This window comes from Malurus melanocephalus, unplaced genomic scaffold, assembly GCF_030028575.1.
Source record: "Malurus melanocephalus ecotype Western Australia unplaced genomic scaffold, MMel_1.1 scaffold_73, whole genome shotgun sequence".
In the NCBI taxonomy this organism is placed as follows: Eukaryota; Metazoa; Chordata; class Aves; order Passeriformes; family Maluridae; genus Malurus; species Malurus melanocephalus.
In genome coordinates this window covers 2,284,444-2,308,586 of record NW_026623305.1, presented here as the reverse complement: position 1 = coordinate 2,308,586, position 24,143 = coordinate 2,284,444, and the positions used below count along the sequence as shown (strand labels likewise).

General features: G+C 39.0%; 1 protein-coding gene across 6 annotated transcripts in view; it reads left to right on the top strand.

The window, feature by feature from the left end:
- TFDP2 (transcription factor Dp-2) overlaps positions 1 to 23,601 on the top strand; it is a 51,411-nt gene extending 27,810 nt beyond the window's left edge. For 3 of the 6 annotated variants that reach the window (XM_057366944.1, XM_057366943.1, XM_057366941.1), the window contains 10 exons: positions 2,338 to 2,441; positions 4,646 to 4,767; positions 7,193 to 7,240; positions 8,352 to 8,514; positions 9,013 to 9,159; positions 11,362 to 11,430; positions 13,065 to 13,216; positions 17,419 to 17,585; positions 21,276 to 21,381; positions 22,259 to 23,601. In XM_057366944.1, the coding sequence (XP_057222927.1) occupies positions 2,338 to 2,441; positions 4,646 to 4,767; positions 7,193 to 7,240; positions 8,352 to 8,514; positions 9,013 to 9,159; positions 11,362 to 11,430; positions 13,065 to 13,216; positions 17,419 to 17,585; positions 21,276 to 21,381; positions 22,259 to 22,427 (1,247 nt within the window). In that variant the 3' untranslated portion in view covers positions 22,428 to 23,601. The remainder of the gene's footprint in view (positions 1 to 2,337; positions 2,442 to 4,645; positions 4,768 to 7,192; positions 7,241 to 8,351; positions 8,515 to 9,012; positions 9,160 to 11,361; positions 11,431 to 13,064; positions 13,217 to 17,418; positions 17,586 to 21,275; positions 21,382 to 22,258) is intronic. The other 3 variants (XM_057366945.1, XM_057366947.1, XM_057366946.1) reach the window with 3 other exon arrangements.
- Positions 23,602 to 24,143: the final 542 nt, after the last annotated feature.

Genomic DNA, 24,143 nt, shown 5'->3' with positions numbered 1-24,143 from the left:
GTGGGTGACTGTGTGCATTGACTGTGCTGTTGTGCTCATTGTCCAGTGCTGTGAGTCCCACATGTCTGCTGCGGCACTGGGAAATGTGGTGGCCCAGTGCCTCTTGCAGGCTGGGAGGTGTAGGTGGAGACAACTTTGTGCTGTAGCCCTGTGGTAAAAGAGCTGGGAGCCAAAACCGACATTTCACAATTTTACTGCACTTGGCCATGTGACCTTATACCGTCAGCACCAGAGAAAGTAATTTATTTCTTTTCCCTGCTAAGAAAAGAGACAAGGGGAAATAGGGTGAGAGCTGTTCTTAGAGATAATGGGGTCAAAAGATTCAGCTGCAGCAGAAAAGAAGAAAATTCCTACGGCAGTACTGGGAAGTGGCACGTCATTGATGGCAACAGTCTGCAATGAGGGGAGAGACTGGCTTTTGATGGAATATGCTGGCACAGCTTGGGAAATCCTGGGCAAAATCCTCTAGCAAAAGTAAAACTGACAAGTGAGAGAACTATTTTGAGCTCAAAATGGGAACACAGTGTATGTAAATCATGAATTACTGTCTTGTGCTCTCTGGCACTACCTCACAAAAGATGTTTCATAACAGCAAGAATTTACTGGGGGGAGTGGGCTTGCAAGTGTGGGAGGTTTTTATTTGTTTTTCTGTGTAAGTTTACGTGACTGAGTAATTTACTCATTTTTTTGAGTACGGAAGCAAGCTGCTTTGGAAGATGTTTCAGATACAGATCTGCCTTTAGGAAAATTATTACTAAGTAGTAGTATTACTCTAGATGCCAAAAGAATTTACACAGAACATGAGAACATCCTAGTCTCAATTTGTTTGTATTTCTCATATATCTGCTGAATGTTTCTTACAAAGGTGGGACTTAGCACAAATCTGTATCTTTTCTACTTTTGTGCCATAACTACAGAAGATCCTTTTGCTCTCAGTTGTGTTACTTCTGCTTCCTGTTGCAGGGAAGTTACTTTGTTGAGTTAATGATTTTTCAGTTGCCTCATGGAAAGCATAGATATAATAAAATAAAATGTAAAACACAGATCATGATTCAGAACCAAGTGAGAAATGAAAATTGGGCAGTGGAGATGAACAGGTGATGTGAGAAAAGGCAGGGGAGCAGGGATGTGTAACACCACTGAGTCAGCTTGGGCCATGTGGGCTAAGCTGAGTGTTGGCTGGCTCCTGTAGGAGGAGKGCTGTTCTCTGTGCTGCTCTGAAGGGATGTGTCACCTCAGATGCCTTCAGCTGCTGTCTGTAGTGCAAGGGAACCTTAGCAGCTCTCCAGGAACCAATCCTTGTCCTCATGATCCCAGCTAGACCCAGGCTGACTCTGGATTACCAGGCAGTGGCAGCTTTTCTTTTGGTTCTGCCTCCAGCCCCACCATGCTGTGTGTAGGAATGGGCCCGGTGTTTGATCAGTTCCCAGCTCTCCTGCTTTGAAGCTGCCACAGAGGAAGGAGCTGCTGCCCCCACGGTGTTTGTGGATAAGCCAGTGTGCTAAGGGCTTTGAGAGGTTTGTGCCCAATCGTTTGAACACTCAAGTGTTAGCAGTGGTAGCAGTGGTGCTGCAACAGTTTTTATTTAAACATTAGGTCCAAATCAGCGAGACACAAGATGCAGTTTGTGATAGAGGAGGAGCGGCAGTATTTTGGGGCTCTCAACAGAGTTGTACTTCTCTGTGTGAAGGCAGGATGACTGAGATCTATAAGCAGTTTGGGATCACAAAGGTGCTGAACATCTTGGGATGAGAACACACTGGGCTAGAGAGAGCATGGGTGGCTTTACTGTGCCATCCAGCTGCCTGCTTTGTGACTTTAGGTGAGTTACTGTAAAGGCATCACTTACTCCATCTGTACGGTGGTGGGCTGTGGTTGTCTTACATCAGCGATGTCTRTTGAATGCTCCAGCRTAGTCAGATGATGAATGGTTATGGRTGGTTATGAAGGTTTATAGTGCRTATTTTGTACGTGTGATTATGCTTATAAATAGGATTTGTATGTTGRCTTCTTTTAGAAGTATTCTCATTAATTTTCACTTCAAATGCTGAGGAATGTCAGGCTGTGTGCTCTTTGTCTTAAGCAAGAATAAATTGTTTCTGGAAATAAAATATATTGAATTTTAAARGTAAAATAGTGAATATGCAGCTTTGTGAGGTGTCCTTGTAATATCTGCTGGGAGGTCTGGAGGTTGTTAGATTGAGGGTGTSTTTACAGCGAATGAGACAACAAAGCTAACCTGATTCCAAAGTGTTAAAGTGGTGTGAGAATTTGCCAGTGTTTTTCACAGGTTACTAGGGAAGTAATTTAAAACTCTGTTTTTACCACTCTTTTTAGGTAAYATTTCAGTAATCACATTGCCAGTTTCCAGTACCAACTCTCCGACTAAGATTTTGCCAAAAACCTTGGGACCAATCAATGTGAATGTTGGACCCCAAATGGTAAGTTTTTCAATTCCAGTAATGCCAGCTTGTGTAACTGGCTGTGGCTTCCTGGTGGTGTAAGACAGGAACGTGCGAGGAACTTGCTGCTTCCTGCCTCAGCCACAAAGAGCCCCTGGATGGAAGGGTGGTGATGTGRGGGCCCATCAGGACTGGCATGCTGGAACTGCCACTCCCAACCATGCTCTCCTATGTGCCCTTAGGGGGTATCTGTCATTCTGGCTTTGACTGGAAATTGAAACAGCTTTACCAGCTGAAGTTTAACTGTTACTGAAAATTGTATTGAGAAAAAACAAAAAAAAAAAATCTCATTATTGATACTCTGTGAATGTTTTGTGTCATGTTCTCACCAATAATGTCAGGCATTGACAGATTGTCTTGGATGTATTGGTAGAAATTTAACTTGTTGAAACTACTCTTCTTAAAACTCTTTTTCCTGTCAACAATAACTGTATATTTATATTCCAGGGATTTCAGATCTAGTTTTGAAAAAAAAGTTAGGTTTTCTGGTGGCCAGAGAGCTAAGTAGGTGATACTGTGAACAGTTTCCAGTAACCTGATACCTTCTTGCCAAGCACTTAGCCTGAGTACAGAACCATTTGATGTGTTTTATAAAAATTGTGTTGTGCTTTTTTCACATGAACAGTTGCTGCTGTTCTTCAGGGGGTCTGTCCCGGCTGGGCAGAGGGGTATACACATCACAGCCACCCCTGTGGCACTCCCTGCTTGCAGAGCTGTCCCCCCAGCACTGGCCAGGGGCTGCCTGCCAGGAACAGCTCAGTGCGTCAGCRCTGATGCACGTCTCACTCCAGCGTGTGCCCTGTGGCACCACACTGGAACAGTTCTGCCACTGAGGATGTGTCCTGGGAGTGCAATAAATAGCCCATAACAGTGAGAAGAGACACTTACTGCAGTTCCTACTCGTACGACTGACTTGTCAAGCCCTGCTTTTGGTTTAAGTGAGCACTACTTGCATTTTAGGTTCTGTAGCAAGTAGAAGTTACAAAAGCTACTATGTGATGTGAGACACATTTTTATTCTTYTATTCTTTTATTATGCTGCTTTGCAAGGATAGATTTTATTCAGAAAATATCTTATCATTAAATAGCCATTAGTGCAGGCCTTCTAAGAGACCCAGTGTAGAGCTGTGTTGTGCCAGACTGTTTAAAAGCACATGATCTGTCAGTAGTGGCAATGATAGCACTCCCTCGGCATCTACCTGTGTCAGCAACACGCTGCTTTATGTATTTATTTATTTAGGCTTTATTTAACCACTGCGGGCCCTTCAAACAGCTCACAGGCTCCAGGGTGCCGTGGGACAGGTCTGTGCCGCGGCGGATGCGTGGCTGTGCGGTKCGGGCTCGGTCGGGGCGGGTGCAGGAGCGGCCGGGTGCCGCTAGATGGCGGCGCGAGCCGAGCTGGCCGCGTGTCACTCACCGCCGGTGCCGACTGTCACCTACCGGCCACACCCGCGCTCCTTTCACCAAGCTCAGCCCTTGATACGTTTCTGCCTCCAGGCCAGAGGGCAATCAGGTGACAGAAGTGACACCTTTCCTGTGCCTGCCTGTGGTGTGTAAAGCCAGGTGCCTTTGCTTCTCCAGTATCAACCAGGAAATACATAACCTGTATCTGCTTTGGTTTCTKTAAAATTCTCTTTTCACTTGGTTCTGTCAAGCTGTACATTTGCAAACAATAAGTGAAATAAATTTATATCTTTAAGACAAAAAAGACATGTATGTAGTCATGATGTAGTACCAGGAGGGATGTGAAGTAATGCTCACTCAATGAGCTTGGGCAATTCTTCACATACTATTTTTCTACTTGTTTAAACAATATTGATGGATACCAAACAAATTATATACACTTATCAGTAGTTTGTATATACATATACACTTGCTGTACATATATATATATATATATATATATATATATATATGTTGTATATACTTATTTAGAATTATTTGTCTAGTTTATGTCCATATGAATAATACAGCAATATGGTACAATTAATAGAAAACTTAGCAGTACTGTAATGTACTTTGCTGTATGAAGATCTTCTGATGCCATCTCTTCTTTATATTGTGACTGCTTCTGGTACAGAATTAATTGTTACTTTTCTTAGTGCAATGCTTACTATGAATTTTGGGCTGTAGTAACCTCTATTTTCTTAAGAGAGCTGTGTTTTTTATTGCAAAATTTTACAGATCATAAGCACACCACAAAGACTGACCAGTTCAGGCAGCGTTCTGATTGGAAGTCCATACAACCCAACTCCAACRATGGTCACACAGACACACATAACAGAAGCTTCTGGCTGGGTCCCAGGGTAAGATTTTGTCTTATTTGGAGATGTCTGAGGATGTGTTCTGATCTTTTCCATTATTCATACTGTTGAATCTAAATATTGACCTGCAGTTTCTAGTTCTTGCACAACTAAGAGGAGTATAGCATGTGCTTTTCAAACTGGGAGGCACTTCTGATGTGTAGAGCAGGTGAACACARATTATAAGCACCAGTCACTTCAGTGTCTGCTTTAATTGTGGTTTCTAGCAGTGTCTGTTTCTTTGTGAAAGGACAGTCACAACTCCTGTTAAAAGAAGCCTTTTTTTCTGTAAGTTCATTGTATATCCATGTAGCACTGCTATTGAGCACAACAGCAGGTGCCTACAGAGGGGAGAGACTGTCAAAAACACACACAGGCCTTCAAGAATAAACTCTAATGGATAATTTTGAATATAATCAGTGTGGTATTTTTATGACTATTCTACATTAACAACAAGTTTTGTGGGGTTCTGAGGTGCTCCAGCCAAACATGACCTGCTTTCCTTCTTCTAGTTAAATCTGGTCTTTACAGTGTTTCTTGGCATTTTGTTTTAATACCAGTACTGCTGAGATTAGGTGTCTCAAAACAGAGATGCAGTGCTTTGCCTTTGAAAAAAGTAATTTATTTCTGCATTTACATTAATTTTTCTAATTAGTGATGARTGTCAGTATTGCCTTTTCAACACTAAAGGTGGAAATGGAGCATCTAGGAAAGAGCAGAAACGAGAGTGCAGYGTTTGTGTGCTGACTTTCCCCATTTTACTCTGTAAGCAAGGAGTGTCACAGATTGTACTTCCCAATTACACTACTCCACCCCATAGAGCTGATAAACTGCAGGCCCAGCCAAGCAGTTTTTGAGCTTAATTTTTTTGCTGAGTGTCTGTTCATTTCCTGAAATACCTTTTGAATGCACTTAGTTCTGATTTTATTTTAAAAAGGAGTTGTCAAAGATTACTTTGTTTCTGCGAATGTTGTGAAATGTGGAGGTCAGACAGACGTTTCAGAATCCAGAAGAGGGACAAACTCTACTGTCTGGTCACAGCTTGCTAAACCAAAGAATGAACACCCCTCGTTTTCTCAAGGTGATGGGGATTGCCAGAGCAGCCTTGTTGTAGTTTATCAACCACCACCACCAAGAAGCACTATCTTTCTGTTTGTGTACTGTTGAAGTCGAGACACAGGGTTTCCAATGAACCTTAGCTCTTGCTTAACCCATTAAAAGGATTGAGATAACTGCAGACAGACCAGTCAGTAGTGATCTGTGCAGCAGTTCATTCAATAGGTCATACTTTCATCTCAAGAACACAGCCGAGGAAGGGTCTATAGTATTGCAGAATTGAGGTGGCAAGACCTTGCTGAAGACAGTTCAGAAGACTGCTTGCTTTACCCATTGTTTACTCCACAGATTCCAAATTATTTCCAAGATCAAGTGAGAGGAGCACATTTATTCCCAGGGCTGTGGCAGCCTGGTGTACAGAGCMGGGCACAGCTCTCTCTCCACTCACTGCCATTTCACGCAGCCCCCACCAGTCCCAGCTGCTCAGCCCCCAGCTAAGCACCATGGACAGAAATCCCACTGCTGCTGAGGGAGAGGCCTGCTTGTGCATTCTGGACTGCACAAACAAATGTGTGCTGGCTTTCAAGCACAGGTGTTCAAACCCATCATTTTCCTTCAGCTTTCACAGCAGTGTTGTGTCTTTAGCTGTGTAAGTCTGTGCTGGAAGCCTTGTTATGGAAAGYACAGGGAAACATCCCCTAGCTCAGCACAGCTCTTGGGCAGTGTGACTTGAGCCAGCTGCAGCACGAAAAGCAGGGCTGGAAAGCAGCTCCTGTGGCCTGCATGCTGTGGGGAATAAATGGGATGATAAGGAATGGCCAGTGATTGCAGACAGCTGCTCCTGTACAAAATTCATGGCAGCTGCTTCTTCAGAGTCTCTCTCTTCAGCTCTGTATGCATCAGTTCTAAAAGGAACATGTTCAGTGTTTTACCTTAGGGTTTTGTTTAAAGATTTCAGAATATTCACTGGCTTGAAAATATAGGCTATATCTTATGCACTCTTTAAAGACATTTTTCTTCCACATGGAGGAATTTTAAATAGGAATTTTTAAAGGAGCCCAGCTTCTAATTTTTGATGGACTCTGGTCATCTAGCTCATGCAGCACTTCCTATAGTTCCAGATGAAGTGACTTCCTGAATTCATATGGGCAAAGCATGGTAAAATTGGGAATAGAATTTGTCTGGCAGTGAGCTCTGACAGCTTCCTCCACAACTCCTAACTTCCCTCAAATTTTGTCAAGCTCTGTGTTGTATTTTCCCTTTCAGTAAACATGTAAGAGCAAACACTAGAACCACCTAGGCCCCATATACAGTGATTTTAGTAGTCTATAAAATGTTATTTTCAACTTAAGTTTGAATTATCTTGTCTTAGGGAGCGAAAACGGACTCAAGAAATTATAGAGTCAGATTTTTCAGAAAGGTGAGTGTTACTGAACATATATTTTATGTATAGAGTCATACCTGGTTTACTTCAGATTTACCCTTCAGAAGGACAGGTGTCCAGTTGTTCCCACTTTCAGCAGTTTTCACTTTCTCACATGATAGCTCCATTGAGGTTTTTTTTTTGTCTTCTGGCGTTCCTTTTTACCCTTTTTTGTTTCTTTTATCTGTGTTCTGTTTTCTTAAATACATTCACAATTTTGAAAATCATTCTTGTTTTTTAATAGTTTCTTTAGCTTTTTACTAATGACAGTGGGCCTTTTTCTATAAAATATCAGCTCTCCCTGAAACACTTTACCAAATGAAATCATGAGTCTAATTTAAAAAAAAAAGAAAAAAACAAACCCAAAACAACACAGCTGAACTTTCTAAAGACTTCTGTTGAATTACACATCCAGATCTAGTTTGTGTGATAAAACCAACTGCTCCTGGTTTTTTTCTGTTACCATTACCTAAGCTCTTGCTTTTCTGGAAGCAGGTGAATGGAAAATAACCCTGACAGTTTGCCAGTTCTTAATTTGGCACCTTAAAACCAGTGCATATGTACTTACTCCCCACAAAAGAGATTCTTGTACCTTTTCTATAATGGGAATAGATATATATATATTATATTTTTTATTATGTATATGTATATATATATTCTGTGATGGACACACCTTAATTCCCCTAATGGCCAAGTTTAGTATCTCTTGCTGTATTTAAAATAGGGATGTCTGAACCTTTCTGTTTTAGGCACACACAGGAGAGATCCCCATAAATCTGGCTTCCAGGCACATAAGCACCCTGTGAGATTTTCCTCTTTTTTTCAGTTGTTCTTCTGTGAGACTACCTGGAGATTAATTACAAATCCATTTTAAGCATCTTTCCAGCAGCATATGTTCAAATGCTCTCAATGTAGAGATAGTCAAGGAAGGGCAAGGGACTATTGTGCACTTTTTTGCTAACTTATAAGAAACAACAAACTGATGAAAATAAGTTTTGTTTTTCATTTAGATAGTCCAGACTCCTGTTGCAAAAGGTAGACCTTTTGCTGTGTAACAAAGTAGCTTATTAACATTTAATGTATTAAAATAATACTTTTCTCTTTCCAGTAAGAGAAGCAAGAAAGGAGATAAAAATGGGAAGGGTCTGAGGCATTTTTCAATGAAAGTTTGTGAAAAAGTTCAACGTAAAGGAACAACTTCATACAACGAAGTCGCTGATGAGCTCGTATCAGAATTCACAAATTCCAACAGCCACCTAGCAACAGATTCAGTAAGMAAATATGTATTGAAATTTGTTATACCATTAGATTTGTCTGTTTTACCATGGATTTCTGTTTCTGCACTGTCCTGACACAGTCCATATTCTGCCTCACTTAACTAGTTCTCAAATATACTTACTCTTTGAATTGAAAAATGGACAATTAAAATGAATAATAATAATAATAATAAAGTAGAGGAATCCACCAAAATAACTAACTTTAAGAAAAGGCTACTCTTTTACCCACCATATGTAGTCTTGTCAGGCTTTTCAACTGTGCCAGACTTGTAATGATGGAATTTCYTGCACAGATGCTTCAAGCCTTTTTACAACCAAGCATGCTCATGTGGGATCCAAGGAGTAACACAGCTGAAGGGTCATGGTTTGGTACCACTYTGACCTGAATTGCCATTTTAGTGTTTTATATTCTCCATGTCTATGAGTGATATGTTCAGTTGCTTGTCCCTTTTTAATTCTTTTRTTGTAATTAGTGTTGTATTGTTTTCTTAGCAGGCTTATGATCAGAAAAATATTAGACGAAGAGTTTACGATGCCCTCAACGTCCTGATGGCAATGAACATAATTTCAAAGGAGAAGAAGGAAATCCGATGGATCGGCCTTCCTACAAACTCAGCTCAGGAATGTCAGAATCTAGAGGTAAAGGGAGGTACATGGGAAATTCTGTTTGTTTAGTTCAGATGTTGTGGTAATTTACTCGCTCTTCTTTAGAAGAGAGGTTTTTTCACAATTCGAACCTGACTGGTTTTGATGCTTGTGCAGTATGAAAATACAAATTCTGATATTGGAATACACTGAAAGAATATATTGTTCGTGTATGCTTAGTTCAATTTAGTATACATTACATGACATTTTTATAGAAAGCCAAGCTCTTTGCTTTACAAAAATGGATGTTAGTCAAATCAGGAATTACTTTTAAGATTAAATCCTGTAGTACCTTGAATTAATCAAAAGAAAGCTAAAAGAATTGATGGTTCAGTTATGCTCTCAACATGGTTAACATTTAAAAGGCCACCAATTCTCTATTAATGTCTGTACTTGGAAATCTCATTCAATGGAAATTAAACAGAAAAGTAATTCCTGCTGGGATGTCAAATACTAGTTATAAATCAGAGAAAACCAAAAAGAAGTTTTTCTTATTGGTTATTTCCATTATTTTTCCAGCAGGCTAAGAGTTACAGTGKTTTTTTGCAGGCATGCCAGAATTTATATTCACAAATGTTGCCTGTCCTTCAGGCCAAATGTGCTATAAATAAAAAGCACAAGTCACTGTATTTACTGCAGCGTGCTGTAATGGCTGTCTGCAAATATATCTCAGTTTGTGATACTTGGGCATTAGGTATCTTAAAAGGTGGGTGGGTGCCTCTCCAGTACAGAACAGTTCTTTTTGTGCAAAGTCATTTATATCAATTGTCTTTCTAGATGTGGTAAGGAAAAAGCTTTTACTGTCCTTGTCCATTACAGCACCTTGAAAAATACATCCCTCCAAGGAGAACGCATGTGCTCAATCATTATGCTCCAGGATGTTTTTTTTTAAATTCTGGATAGATCTACATTTTGTATGAATTCATGTGCATACATTGTCTCCAGTATAGGTTATTGTTRCAAATATGGGACTTGAATTTCATTGTCTCATCTTCAATGATCATATGCAATTCACTGTTTCAGGCTCTAATTGCACACTCACAAAATGGAAGCCAGGTATATTTTTCAAAAAATGTTGCTTCCCCAGATGTAATAGAAAAGAATATAAAACAAAACTGCATTTTCATGGTGTGAAAATCAGAATTCATTTTCCTTGTAAAGCTACAGAAAGTGGCAACTCTTCTTACAATGCAAATCCATAAAAAGATTACCGGTACAAAAACGAGTGCAAAAGAAACCATACCTAAATRATGTCTGTACTGTATGCTGGTTTTAAGAGTCCCAGCAAAGAAAGTCATCTACTGTGCTCTGAAAGAAGCATTTTAAACATTAAAGTGGGTGAGGAGGGAACCACCACAAAGCAACATTTTAAATAAGATAGAGGAGTTTGGACCAGCTAAGTTTTAAAAGACCACATAATTTAGTTTCAATGAAACTAATTGAATGAAAAGGTAATTTAAGGGTGTATTATTTGGGGAGCCACTGATAGAGTGCTGGCACCAAGAGGATGATGAAGAAAATTCCCTTTCAGACCCACTGCGTATTGTCCAGTTCTTCAGCATTGCCCCAGAGACCAGTTCCAAACACTGCTGTACCTGCAGGGTCAGCAGGCAGCTTGTCCCAGCACTTYGTGTCCAGGTGACAACCTGGCCACCTCAACAGCAGTAACTGAACTGTCACAMGAGTTGTGCTCATGGAGAAAATGTTACCTCTACCCCTTTTTGTTGCTGCAATCTTGTCGGTTTAATCAAGTCTCAGACAGAAAGTGTAGGTCACTGGAAAGATTTGGGTGATCATACCAAGCCCAGCCTCCATACATTAATGTGTAGTAGTTTGGAGCTAGGAGAAAAGTGGGACATGCACATTTCTAAAAGAGTAGAGGGCCAAAGGGAAAAAAAACCCAAAGCATCCCCTCAAGCAAGTGTTTCATTTGGTGTTAATTGGAATTCGGCGGGCARGGCAGAAGAGGCAGAATGGGGTGGGGAGATAATAGTCTCTTGTAATAATTAAATCCTTACTGGAGTTAAAATAGTTGACAAAGAAAGAAATTACAGTCGGCTAGGCCTATTTAATGGAGAAACTCATATGACCATGCAATTTGCCCCCATTTACAAAGAAAGCCTGTTCAGTTTGGCACAACGGAGCAGACAAGGTAACTTAGTAAATATCTTGATGCATTTATATTCATCTTTTAAGATAGAAAAACAGAAGAGGATTGAAAGGATAAAACAGAAGCGAGCCCAACTGCAAGAATTGCTGCTGCAGGTATATTTAATATTAATTTTTTTCCCCCATAAATGAAAATACCAATTGCAAATCCAATATGTTAGAAACTGTGAAGTTCTTTCTAGATTTAACTAACAGCTGTGACATWCTAGGGAGAAAAGTTTGACCCATGTGACCTTTCTGGATTCTAGTAGGGGAGTCTCTTGCTCTCASTTTGTGGTTCAGTTTTGCCTGCTGTAAACCAGCACGTTCCATCTGTGTGCCATGAGCTTTCCTAAGTGTTCTGCTGAAGCTTTGCCAATGTTAGTCAGAATGGGAACAACTCACGAGTCTCCTTTGTGGACTCCAAGTCCTCCCAGAGCTACCGAATCCTTCTAAATTTCTCTTGGATCTAAGCTATGAAGTTCACAACAGAACATGAAAAGTGTACAGAATTATTTCAGCGGATATGGACATTTCGGGATCTTAAGAGCAGAAGACTGGCAAATCCAACACCTTTACATTCTGTCATTTGCCTTTGAGATGAGTTTTGGCTTTTAATTTCTGAAATAGATTTCAAATGCATCTTGTTTATAAAGGTACATTTTACAAATACAGTTAGGAGCATTCTTTAGTGTTCTGGTCTATGCAGACTTTTAGAAATTTAAATGCAATCAAACTATTCTATGAGATTACAGGCAATGAGGCTGTATTTTTTTCCTGCCAACTGATACAATTTTCATGTAATTGATACTCACTGGAACTTTCAACATCTGATGCTTCTCCTTTTTACATCACAAAAAGCTGTTTCTCTGCTTAGGGTACAATTGTGATTCTGTCTGACCCAATAAATCCGCAGTTCCTCTAAGACTAGCATGAAATTACACTATTGAAAATAAAGCAGCTCAGGCCCTCTTAACTTCTAGTCCAAATATGACAAAGTTGACTTCCTTATGCTTCACAACTGTCATTATTGGCCTGATTGTGTTGATTGACAAAGGGTTTACCAATCCTTTGGGATTCTGGCTATCCATCTTCTTCCCTTTCAGTGGAGTAAGTAGTGCCTCAAGTGTGTAACACACTCACTTCCAGTCCCTCAAATAACATTTCCTAAACACATTTTCATAAATGTGCAGTCAGATGTAAGAAACGAGCAGGCAGTGAGTGGTGTCACAAACAGCATCTATTTAATAACTTCCAGAGGAGAATTCCCAAACTAATTATTTTGAGAGGAAGGTGATGGATGAGAAGGGAAAGAGAATACAAACACAGATCTTAGGAAGTAGGGGAATTTCTGTTAACTTTTGTTTCAGTGTTAACTCTCTTCTAACCTGAGGTAATTACACATAGAAAGTACGAGAGAAGACCTCTGACTCCAGAGCTTTTTCAAAGGGATTTGTGAAGCATTCCCTWGCAAGCCTTGTTGTTCCTTTCTTGTTTCTTCTTCGGGGACTGTGAGGTGGGGCAGAGTCAATAGTATATGTGTGCAAAATAAAAATTTGAGTTAACTTCTGCTTCTGGTAAACTTCACCAGTGCAAAGACAAAGTCAGGCCACAACTCACTTTTTGACTAAAAATTACTGAAGGTATTGAGAGTTGGTAAATAAGACCTACAGCATTTAATTTTCTGGAAATACTGATGCCTGTTCTTTTATTGTCAGTGATCATTTTTTTTTCTTTCTTCCTTTTTACAGCAAATAGCATTTAAAAACTTGGTACAAAGAAATCAGCAAAATGAACAGCAAAATCAAGGCCCTCCATCTTTGAACTCCACGATACAACTGCCTTTCTTAATAGTCAACACTAGCAAAAGAACAATTATAGATTGCAGCATATCAAGTGATAAGTGAGTGTTTATGGAATTAATTTTTATAATTTTATTTTCTTAGTGGACTGGAATTTTTCCTCAAACAAGTGAGGGAAACTTCTCTAGTTTACTAAAAGTAATTACTGTATTTATATTTGCAAGTGTCACTTGAGGGGGTTGCTTATTGTTTTGAAATTGGGGTTTTTAAAAAATAYTTAATGAAACTGCAGTAGTAATATGAATGAGTTTATTAATACTGCCTTACAATCTCTAGTTAAAACAGTCTGACTTTCACTGTTGTAAAAGGCACTTCAAGCTGACATTTCAAAGTGCATTCACTGCACAGGAGAAATAACTGAATGAAACTATATACTAGGACCAGCACTACTTTTTAGAGCAGCCATGTGGTTGTGCCTCTGAATTGTTACTCTTAGTCTGCCATAAAAATGTACACAGTCGGAAACAGAAGATTATCCATGTGACACAAAAGTAACATAYTACGAGTGATAACAACTTTGAAAAGTGTATTTTAATAGCAAAAAGTTATTTGAAGGAAAAAATACAGAAATTTGTAATACCATCTTTGAGAGCAAACTGCTACAGTTGMATTCAAATTAATCTGAAAATCTTACATAATTGTGGGTGCTAGTGCTCTTCACCCTGTGAAAATATGGCTGAAGTATGAGGTGCTGTTACGTTAATTGCTAATTGGCTCACAACCAGTTTATTAGCTGAAAATAGCGGGCTTTGCTCTAATACTGTAGATTACAGATTTCACTCTCTGCTATGCAAATCCTGTACTGAACTTCAAGTCAATCAGACAGCAAAAAYAGWCAGGCTCTAGTAACCKAAGCACCAGCATGGAAAACAGCAATACTATTAAAAGTTGAATTTTGTAGAAAATTAGACTGAAGTCCAATATTTTCTGAGTCGAAATTTTGGAATACTGTCATGAGCACTGCAGTTCAGCAAGCTGGAAATTTTAGGATTTTTWATTTAGTGTAATTATACCCTTATTCTATAGTCACACTATAGAAGTCTTCCTGCACTTTTAAACAGGGCTCTACATTTAGTTTCGAAGTTGTTAAAAAGTTGAAAACTTTCATACTGAAACTTGAGAACTGCTGCTTTGAGTTGTCAGATTAATCTGGCATTTGGGATCCAGACCAGTGGTCTTCTATGGTCTCCAACTGTGTGAAAACACTCCTACTAAAAGTGAGCACACCAAAATTATTTCAGTTGTTGATACTTCTTCAATTTATATAACCCAGCTTTGGTATTATGTCATCTGGAGGTCATTAAGTGTATGACCCAAATTAAGCCAGCTTTYCACTGTGGTTATTATTTGTGCAACTGATTCGTGGCAGCAGCAGCAGATACACAGTGCCAGAAACTGCTGTGTTTTAACCACTGTTACACTGATCTGCTAAATAAGGCAGTTAGCAAAGGTATTGACTTGGTTTGGAGAATTCACAGTCTGTAGTTTATTGAACAATATTTGCATTCCATCACTTGTCATCTTGAGTGCTTTCCCTGYACGTGGTTCCAGTCTGAAAGTCACTTTTTAAAGGGCTGCCATTTTCTTTTCTTCTCCCAAGTAATATTTATATAAAGCTCTGATGTTAGTAGGTCCAATGAAGAGCTAAACTCACATTAGCTACTCAAARTTGTTCTTACAGAGGAACTTCTAAAGGAAAGTAATTGCTTGGAAATGTCATACATATAAAGGTGGTCTGATATCATGAGAAACATAGGTTTGTGTCCTCTAAGCTTTTTCCTATGCAAGAAAAGGAAAACCAGAATGAAGTGTCTCACAAATTAARAAAAAAGAGAAGTTATTGGGCGAGYTTTGTTTAGAGTTTGAGAAGGTAGATGGGTGCCAAGCARCATACTGGGAGTGGCATTTCTGAAGCTGTAGGAAAACCAAAGTCTTCAGGTAAAAAGGAAGTAGTTAAAAAATTTATTGTAAAGATGAGGCACCTGAATCATGTTAGTCCCATTTAAACAGAAAAAAATATTTTAGTATATATATATATATGTATATATGTATATGGTGTCTGTCCTAGGAAAAAGAAAGAAAAAACAATCGGAATACCTTGTTTTAAACAAGCATTCAAACACCACAGATGTGTCAGAAACTTGAAAAATTGGAACATCTCTAATGGGAAGAACATGTAGGAGGTGGCCTCTTGTACTGTTACAGAAAGAACTGCCTGTAGCAGCAGAAAATCCAGATCACTGGTGATCAGATTGGCACTTCCTATGGGTAAGGGATAGGAACTGTACCCAAATTTTGTATACACAGTATTATTAGCCTCTGAATCTACCTTTTAGTACTTAATTAATAATAAGGCAGTTTAGTAGATCATTCTGTGACAACAGAAGTTAATTTCTCAATAACAGCTGAAATCATGCTGGGAGTTACTAGGAAAAACAGTACGGACTACAGTGTAAAACCAGACACATGCAGTGCTTTATATCTGGAATACTGTATGCTCTCATGTTCTTGGAAAAGGTATGGTATAACCAGGGGAGGCACAGGAGGGCAGCAGGAAGGAATGAAGCTTTGGAAAGGCTTTGGCAGAAGGAACAGGAGGCTCTTTGGCCTAGAAAAGAGAGGAGTGGATTCCCAGGTGTCTCTAAAATCACCAGTGATATGGTGAACAGGCATAGAGAACAGCTGCACAGTTGCTTATTAAATTAGGAGACATTAAGAGAAGGTATCAGGTGACAACAGCAAGTGTGTTTTGTAACAGTCTTTGCAAATCATATTACTTGATTTTGTTCATACCTAAAGTTTATATAACTTCAAAAAATGGTCATGTCGAGTGCTTGAAAGAAAATCCTAAAACAGCTTTTAACAGCAAAGCAGAAGAAGTGTAGAAAATTCCCCTATCAGGGACTGCAGGCTGCTAGAAATTCACTGGAGAAATACTRAAGACTGTCAATTTCTCAGTTTGGAAACTTGCTGGGAGGGGGAAAGAAGTTACCCTTTTTTCTAACATTCAGTAGTTGGCCACAGCAYATGGGAGAAGAAATGCAGAGCTATCAATAAATGAAGCTTTTAATCTTGTGCCATAAAAGTGAATTCAGTTATGAGTCAGTAATTACACAGTTTGCTGGTAGTAGSTTGTTATGACACTGAGCTGTGCCACTTTAGGTAGCAGGAATGTAATTGTACCAGTTGGAATTAYAGTGGCACATCTTATTTTACCTCTTAATATGATTATGCTGAATAAAGGTGCATAAACAATAGGTTTTATAAGTAATGCAGTTTGAGCCACAAAAGTAATGCTGTCTGTGACTGACAAGTACACCCAGCATTGCATCACCAAATGAAAATTCCRTGTACAAACTCAAAGCTGTGAAGCTCCCAAGCTTCCTGGCTCCAGGTATAAGAAAACAAGTATTAGAAAAGAACCTATTAAGAAAATCAACATGCAATCTTAGCTAATGGAAGATCCCACGAGTGAGTTATCTTTTAAAGACTGTACCTCACAGATGGGTTGCTTTTCTAGGGATAAAGGTTTTGTCAGCAGAGAATGAGGTACTGGGATTTAAGTTTTATTTTATGGACCAGCACTGTCCAGGCTTTTAATACTTTTAAGGACAGTGTCAGGTCAGCCTAAATYCCCCTGCTTTTCTTAAAGCTGTCTGAAGTTGGTATCTCAATTTCCACTTTTATATGCAGTTAAAAACATTTTGAGAGTCCTGCAGCAGATATGGTGGGTTGTGAAGACACCGGACTCTGAACAGACTGCTTTTCTAGCTGCATCCAAAAAAGCAAAATTATACCAAAGTAAATAGGTCAGTTCACAGGAGGAGTGTTGCACATTAGAACAGAAAGTGAAATGTAAAAGCAGAAAAACAAAATAGTTATTTTGGTGACAGGGCTTCAGGTGACCTTATTGGCTTTACTGCAAGTGAAGGTTCATGTTTAATAAGGCCTCCCTCTTCCCCTTTGAATCTACTTAATGAGGTAGAAGATTTTAGACTTTCTTCCTGCTTTGGCGAAGTTACTTTAATTGAGAAAGTGCCATTTTAAGCCTCTAGGCATTCCAGTCACAGAAAAGAGAAAGCATTTCTTGCACTTTTCTTTCCTTAAGGATCCTGCACAGAAAAAAAACAAGGCTCTAGACACTTACCTGAGTGCATACCAAAAACATCAGAGAAAGAATATGCAAGAAAAGCACAGCTGTGCTCTTTTCAGAATTATCTCACTTTTAATTTTTTACATGCAGATTTGAATACCTCTTTAATTTCGATAATACTTTTGAGATTCATGATGATAGTGAGGTGCTGAAGAGAATGGGAATGTCCTTTGGACTTGAAGCAGGCAAATGCTCAGCTGAGGACCTAAGAACTGCAAAATCACTGGTGCCAAAAGCTTTAGAAGGCTACATCACAGGTAAGTTAAATATTTTTCCTGATCAAATTCATAACCTTACTTAACTGAAGCAAATTTAATTATATTAACTTAGGTATGTAACATTTGAGGGTCTGTGGGACTTAGTAGGGTTGGTACATGAACCAGTGATTTTACTGTTAATTTTGGAAGTTTTATCTTAGTTGTCCTGTTGATTTAATTCATACTGATTTATAAAAACAAACTTCTGTKTGAGCTGCATTATGAAGAATTTATTTCTTAAATAACTAAATTGATACCAAGAGCAGATTTTCATGTRTTAGTATTAATTTTGAGAAACTGGATGTATGGAGGAGCAAACTGGAAGAGGGCCTCTCTTCCCAAGCTGAGGAAATGGAAAGAAAAAGAGTATCTTGAACTRTTTGGGTGTAATCCCTCAGGCGCCAGCAGGTGCCACCTAAGAACTGAGCTTCTCTAAATAAAGCAAGAGGCTTGAAAGACTTCAGGACAAGCAGCAGAGGCTTTTTCCTGCCATGTTTGAACAGGTCATGCTTAAAGACACAAAACTAAAACTTCTTCAGTGTTGCATCATTGGACTAGAGCTGCTAAAATATGCTCTCCCTTCCTATAGTTACTGTCAGAGTGTGTTTTCTTGCTCTACCCACAGCTTGAAATTAGCCCAGCATTTTCTTACATTTCTGGGAGGGACTTTATCTGTAACAGAAGTGTTACCCAATTAGTCACTGGGTACAGACCTTTTTGAGGAAAGGGAGCAAAGCTCTTGCCCAAACTTCTCTACTGCTATATGTAAACTAAAATTCCATTACATTCATTAAAATTAGWATATTTTTAATGGCTTAAAAACTACATGAAATGTGTTTATGTTTATTAACACTTGTGTCTTCCTACTCCTCTTGTCCTGTGGGTTTTAAAACTAAGATTTCTTATGTTATTTTGGGTCAATTTTGAAATTACACCCAAGGTCTTTATAAGACAGCAYTGACATCAAAAAGATAAGTTGAAAGAAATCTTGATTTGTTCCTTGCAGGTTCATTCAACTCASTATTATTTCCCATGTGATTTATCAGCAATGTAAAAAGGGGGAAARGAGCAAAACCCACATTTTTTTAATAGTGTTACAATGTTGAAGTTCCTTAATTGCTCCCATGTGTCAATGATCAAACTAAAATTTCTTTTTCATTTTAAGCCTGCATTAATTTACCTCCAGAGAACTGGGTTTCTTTACATTTGCATAAAAYCCTGTGTCATTACACTATTTATTGAGTACTTCTCTAGTAGCAAACCAGCAGCCTGGAACCTATATGGAGTTTTAATCATAGGAAATGCATTGATTTTATTTTTTATTCCAATATCATTCAGGCAAGTCATGTATTCTTCAGACATGGGTTATGTTCAGCTGTTTCAGCCTCTGTAAAAATGAGCTCAGAGGTGTTCTTAGTAGAACATAGTTCTTAGTATGTATTTTAATATATATACATATATAAATATATAAATATATATTTGATTTATATACACACTTGTTCAGCTATCAACAATACTCTTGTGCAGCACTTATACATTAATTACTAAATCTATTGAGGGTATTGCTGTAGAGCCTTGTCATGTAAAGTRTAAATTTCTACCAAGTGTATCTGATGCAACAAGATATGCCTACTTTGTAACAATGCCACTCTCAGATTGGACTGCACCACCTTGGGAAGGTKGATTCAAACTGCTTTCCCTGGTTTTAAGTGTAGCTATTAGTAACTCATCTACACTGCCAGAAGAAATAAGTCTTTTCATTGTAGGCACACTTCTACTTTGATAGACTGTTCCATACTGAACWGCTCCCCATCTTTCACAAACCTCTTCCTTTCCCTTGCTCCTTAGAGCCCACTGGAAAAATTAAATTTTGAAATATAAGGCAATGAAAATACAAGGCAGGGATATGCATTTGGGAATCRCCTTTCTGCCATGCTTCTACCCTGCTCTTCAAAAAGAAAAGTTAACTAGCTATTATTCAGAAGTGTTAAWAAACCACAAGATTTAGTGGTTTTACTAGCAGTATGTTGTTACTCTTCTGGAATATTAAACATGTACACACAGGTACACTCCTTCAAAATACCAGGAAACAACACTGTGGTACACCTCTATTAAATACTATGCAGTCATTCCAAATGGTTTAGCCTCCTCCTGCAAAGACAAGAGGAAGCTGTCAGAACATGTTTTCTGTAACATCAAACTTGCATTTAGGGCAGTCTTAATGAAAGACATCCAGCTCCATTCACATTTAACTGTTTTCATCTATTCTGKCCTCACAGATCACCCTAAAACTGCCACTTAACATTTGCTGTCCTGTTCCAAACACTGARCACCACTCTTGTTAGCCTTGTTTTGTACCATGACATGTCAATACCTTGCTCCTAACAGGTTTCCACAGCACAAACTAAGGTAGTTTGTGGATCCATACCAACGCATGGTGAGCCTTTTTACATGGCTGTGTCAACCTGTTTAAAACAGTCCCTTGTGCTAKGCAGCACTGCCAAACCCTGAGGAACCAAAGCTTGACAAAGGACAAATGAGAGTATGTATGTAAGCACACATGTAGTTATTCCTCTTACCTGCTGTTAGAGAACAATTTAGATAAATATGAGTAGTGCAGTCCCAGTTTATTGCCACTGTGCTGTCCAAAACAGAGGCTTGGTTAGGCATAGAACTTACCAGTAAGGAGCCTAACTCCTGGTTTAATGTGTCCAGCTGGAACCACATTGCAAGCACCATGGAAAAAGAACGAGACAATCTTGGTAAGTTTGTTTTGATGTTATCTTTGTGTTGAGATGGAATTTAGGTAGGTCAACCGAAATACCTTACCTGAGAAACAAAAGCGCACCCACACCCCCCGCCCCCAATCCTGTAAGTGTAACTGGGTCAGTGGACTTGTTTTGCTGATTCTCTTGGCAGAAAATGTGCGTAACTGGAAACGACAACAGGCATTACTTGTTATGGAATTTGAAAACAAGTGCTACGGGGCTTGAATGTAACCTGTTCATGTCCCTCAGGGTTTTTTTAACAAACTACCTCCAGAAACTCAGTGTTATTGCCAGACCATTTTAATGATCTTGACCCTACCATTTCCTATCCCTAGGGAGAGTGCCTTGCATGTCTTATGTGTAGTGTACGACAGGCTTTCTCTTCCATTCTTGGCACCAGCCCTTTGCTGTGGTCTGTCTGGTGGCAGAGTGGATTAGGAGGCTGCCCCACAGCCAGCCATGAGAGCAGCAGRCTGAAACCGCCTTTGGCCACCAGAAAATGCACAATGACACAAAGACTGCCTGGGTGGCTTCACTGCAGTATCTCAAACCCAAATAAATTCCTTTTGTACCTTCACCAAGTATAGCAGCCAAGGCACCTGGAGCTGTTGGGACATTTCATAGGGTCAGGCTGTTGCAGTAAGTGTCCATAAAGGACTCCAGCTCTTATTTTAGAAACCTGTGATTGCATACAGMCATCAGCCAGGTTAATCTGCTTCAGACAAAGGGAAAAGCTGCGTGCAAAGCGTAAGTTCATTCACAAACACACAACACATCTACAGTATAAAATTAAATTAATGCTACTGGTACCTTCGAAAGTTAACTAAGGGATCCTGACTACAAAGAGAATACAAAACTTAAGATTGTAAAAGGTATTAAAAATGTAAGTAACTATCATAAATACTGTTATGGGTTCTTCCAGATATGTCTGCGGGATTTTCATGGATAAACCAAGGGTTACTTTCAAGTTCAGCACAACCAGTTTCCCATTTCGAGGCAGCTGGAGGCACTTATGATGCTAAACCAAGGTAAATAAAATAATTTTCTATTCAAGGATAGTTATATATGCTTGTGGTACTTTAGTAACCTGGCTATTTCATACTGTTTGCATTCAGGAATTGAGATGTTTTCTTATAATGGTTGATTTTGATTGTGAAAAAGTCTCTGTCTTGATAATTATATTTGAAAGGTCAAATCAAAGTGCTTTGAATAATGAACATACCAGCTATTTTGTACCTATGTTTCATAAGACTAGAATCACTTTCAAGCCCCTTTTCCAGACTAATCTTAAATTCTGCCTGGGCATGGACTATAAATTGGTAATTACATGTGGATAAAAGCCTGGTAATATTCCTGAAAAAGGCAAAAGAATGTCTTGTGTCTAAATGCACTACTGTTTAACCTCTCATGAAAGTAGTCCACACAGTATAACAATAATTTAAAATTAAAGCCCAACAATCAAATGAAAAAACACCACCAGCAAAAACCCAATCTAAAATACACCTCAACAGTGAGACTTTGCTTGGAGGTTACCTGTACCATAAAATAATGGAAATAAGGATTATTCTGAAACAGGCTCTTTCTCGTAGCATTTAATAGCTTCATTTCATATTGCAAACATTTCTGTGTATTAATGAAACTGCAATGGATTTCTTCTTTCTTTTCTTCAGCTTAAGTAATTCTACTAGTTGTTTATGCAAAAAAAAAAGTCACCCAATAATATTTTTTATGCAACATTAGAAAGCTTTATCAGTTTTCCTAACTAATAGCTGTGTTTACTGTAAGACTTCAGGATTTTTCCTTGTTGGTAGCATTTCTTCTAAAGGAAAAGCTGAGGCCAAAAAGAAAATGCTTAAAACCTCATGAGAAACCCTCTAAACTTCACCCTTTCTGTTGTTTTGCTAGTGAGAATCCAGGGTTATGTTTGGATGCTGAAGTGGCCTTAGCAACTGGGCAGCTTCTTGCCCCTAGCAGTCAGCAGTCCAGCAGTGCAGCATCCCGGGGGGAGACGCCCTGCTCCTTCAATGAGGAAGATGAAGAGGATGAAGATGAAGATTCTTCTTCCCCAGAATGAGGACAGTAGAAAATGGAATATACAAAATGCTGCTCAGATATTCTTAATGGGAGTTCCTGTTTGGATTTTACTGGTTTCTTGCCTTTGTTTGCCCTGTGTTCAATGATGCAAGATGGAAGTTTCAAAACAAGTTTACCAGTAGCTGAAATAGAAAACTTTTTGTAACTGAACACAGAATGACATTCAGAGACAGAGTAAAGTGGTTTTTATCAACTATAAACGAGGAAGAGAAGCAAGTCCCTGGAGATCTGACAAAGTATAAGTTCATCTTTTCCATGTTGGGACTCAAGTCTCTGTCTTCCCCTTGTCTTTTTCAGATGGAGAAGAGTCAGTCAGTAAAAGCCAATTCTTGCATTGTCTTTTGGCTGTGYTGCCTTTAGAAAAACGGGGAGAGAGAGCACATACAAATGCGCTAAAATAGTTATTTAAAACTATCTTGTATGAAAGTGGTTATAGGGAAAAGGGGCTGTTAAAATGTTTGCTTTCTTTCTGTTCAACTTGCTGTATAGAAGATTCTTAAAGTAATATAAATTGCGAGTGATTAAATGAAATTTGAAATAGTTTAAATCCATTTTAGATACTCTAAAAGTAACATTAGTATAAAAGGTTCATATGTCCATTTATATTGCAGGCCTAATTTATTATMAGTGATTATTCTTAACCATTACTAAAACAGTCAGGAAAAAAAAACAGAATTCTCTGCACCAGCTCTTTTCAAGGAAAAAAAGTTTAAAAATTGTATTTCTAGATTACAGTGTACTCAGTGTAGCTTCTCCTTTAGTGTTCTAACTTTACATAATCCCGTTGATGTTAGAGCATGTGGGGTTTTTTTTTTAAAAAAGGCCTCCCTCCATGTTAAGGATCTCAGGCAGCATGTTTTCAAGGCAGTCTTCAAATCTGGGGTGGGCAGGTCACATAACTATTCAAGTCATTGGCTGAGGTTCTTAGGAAAAAAATAAAATTTCAACAATATGTCATTTCATGTTTTGCATTCTGGTCAGCTTGGATTCTGACAGACTTTCTAAATCAGTAATTTTTGTTGCACTCACCTTGATGCGCCTTTGAAAACTGTACCACTTAAAATAATCTGTKGTTCAAGTTGAATTGTTAAATTAGACTTGCAGCAGGAGGCTGTGTTTTAGCTAACATCACATCCAATCATAAAGACCTTCTTTTTAAAAAAGCCTTTAATATCAGTGCAAAATGCATTGTAGATGTGCTCTTCCCCATGGTGTTCCAGCATCCAGGACTTTAACTAGTCTCGAAATTAACTATTTTAGTTAGGTAAATCTTTTCAGAGTTTATACTGTCTGTAAGTTATTGCCCTCTGCCAGCTGTCTGAGGCAGCTGTCCTGGCTCCCGTACTGTACTGGGAGACAGATGAGGCAGCTTGTCCTGCTGTTGCCATGTGAGCAATGGCAGCAGACGATCCCTGGGCTGCTGGGAGCATTACTCTCACAGCCTGGGCTGTGCTCACATCACCTTTTACAACCAAACCTGCACTCACTCAGGCCACCAAGATCCAAAAGAACCAAGMCTAAGGTACAGAGAGAAAATGAGGCTCCAGCTCAAGAGCTGCCTGGCTGTGTGCAGGAGTTAGCACAGGACTGGTAAGACTGTGACRAGCAGCCAAGCAGCACCTGCATGTTCACATTACAAACTAAAGCATCCAGACAGAAACTTGCCACAGATAGTTCAAACTCCTGCACTTGAGTA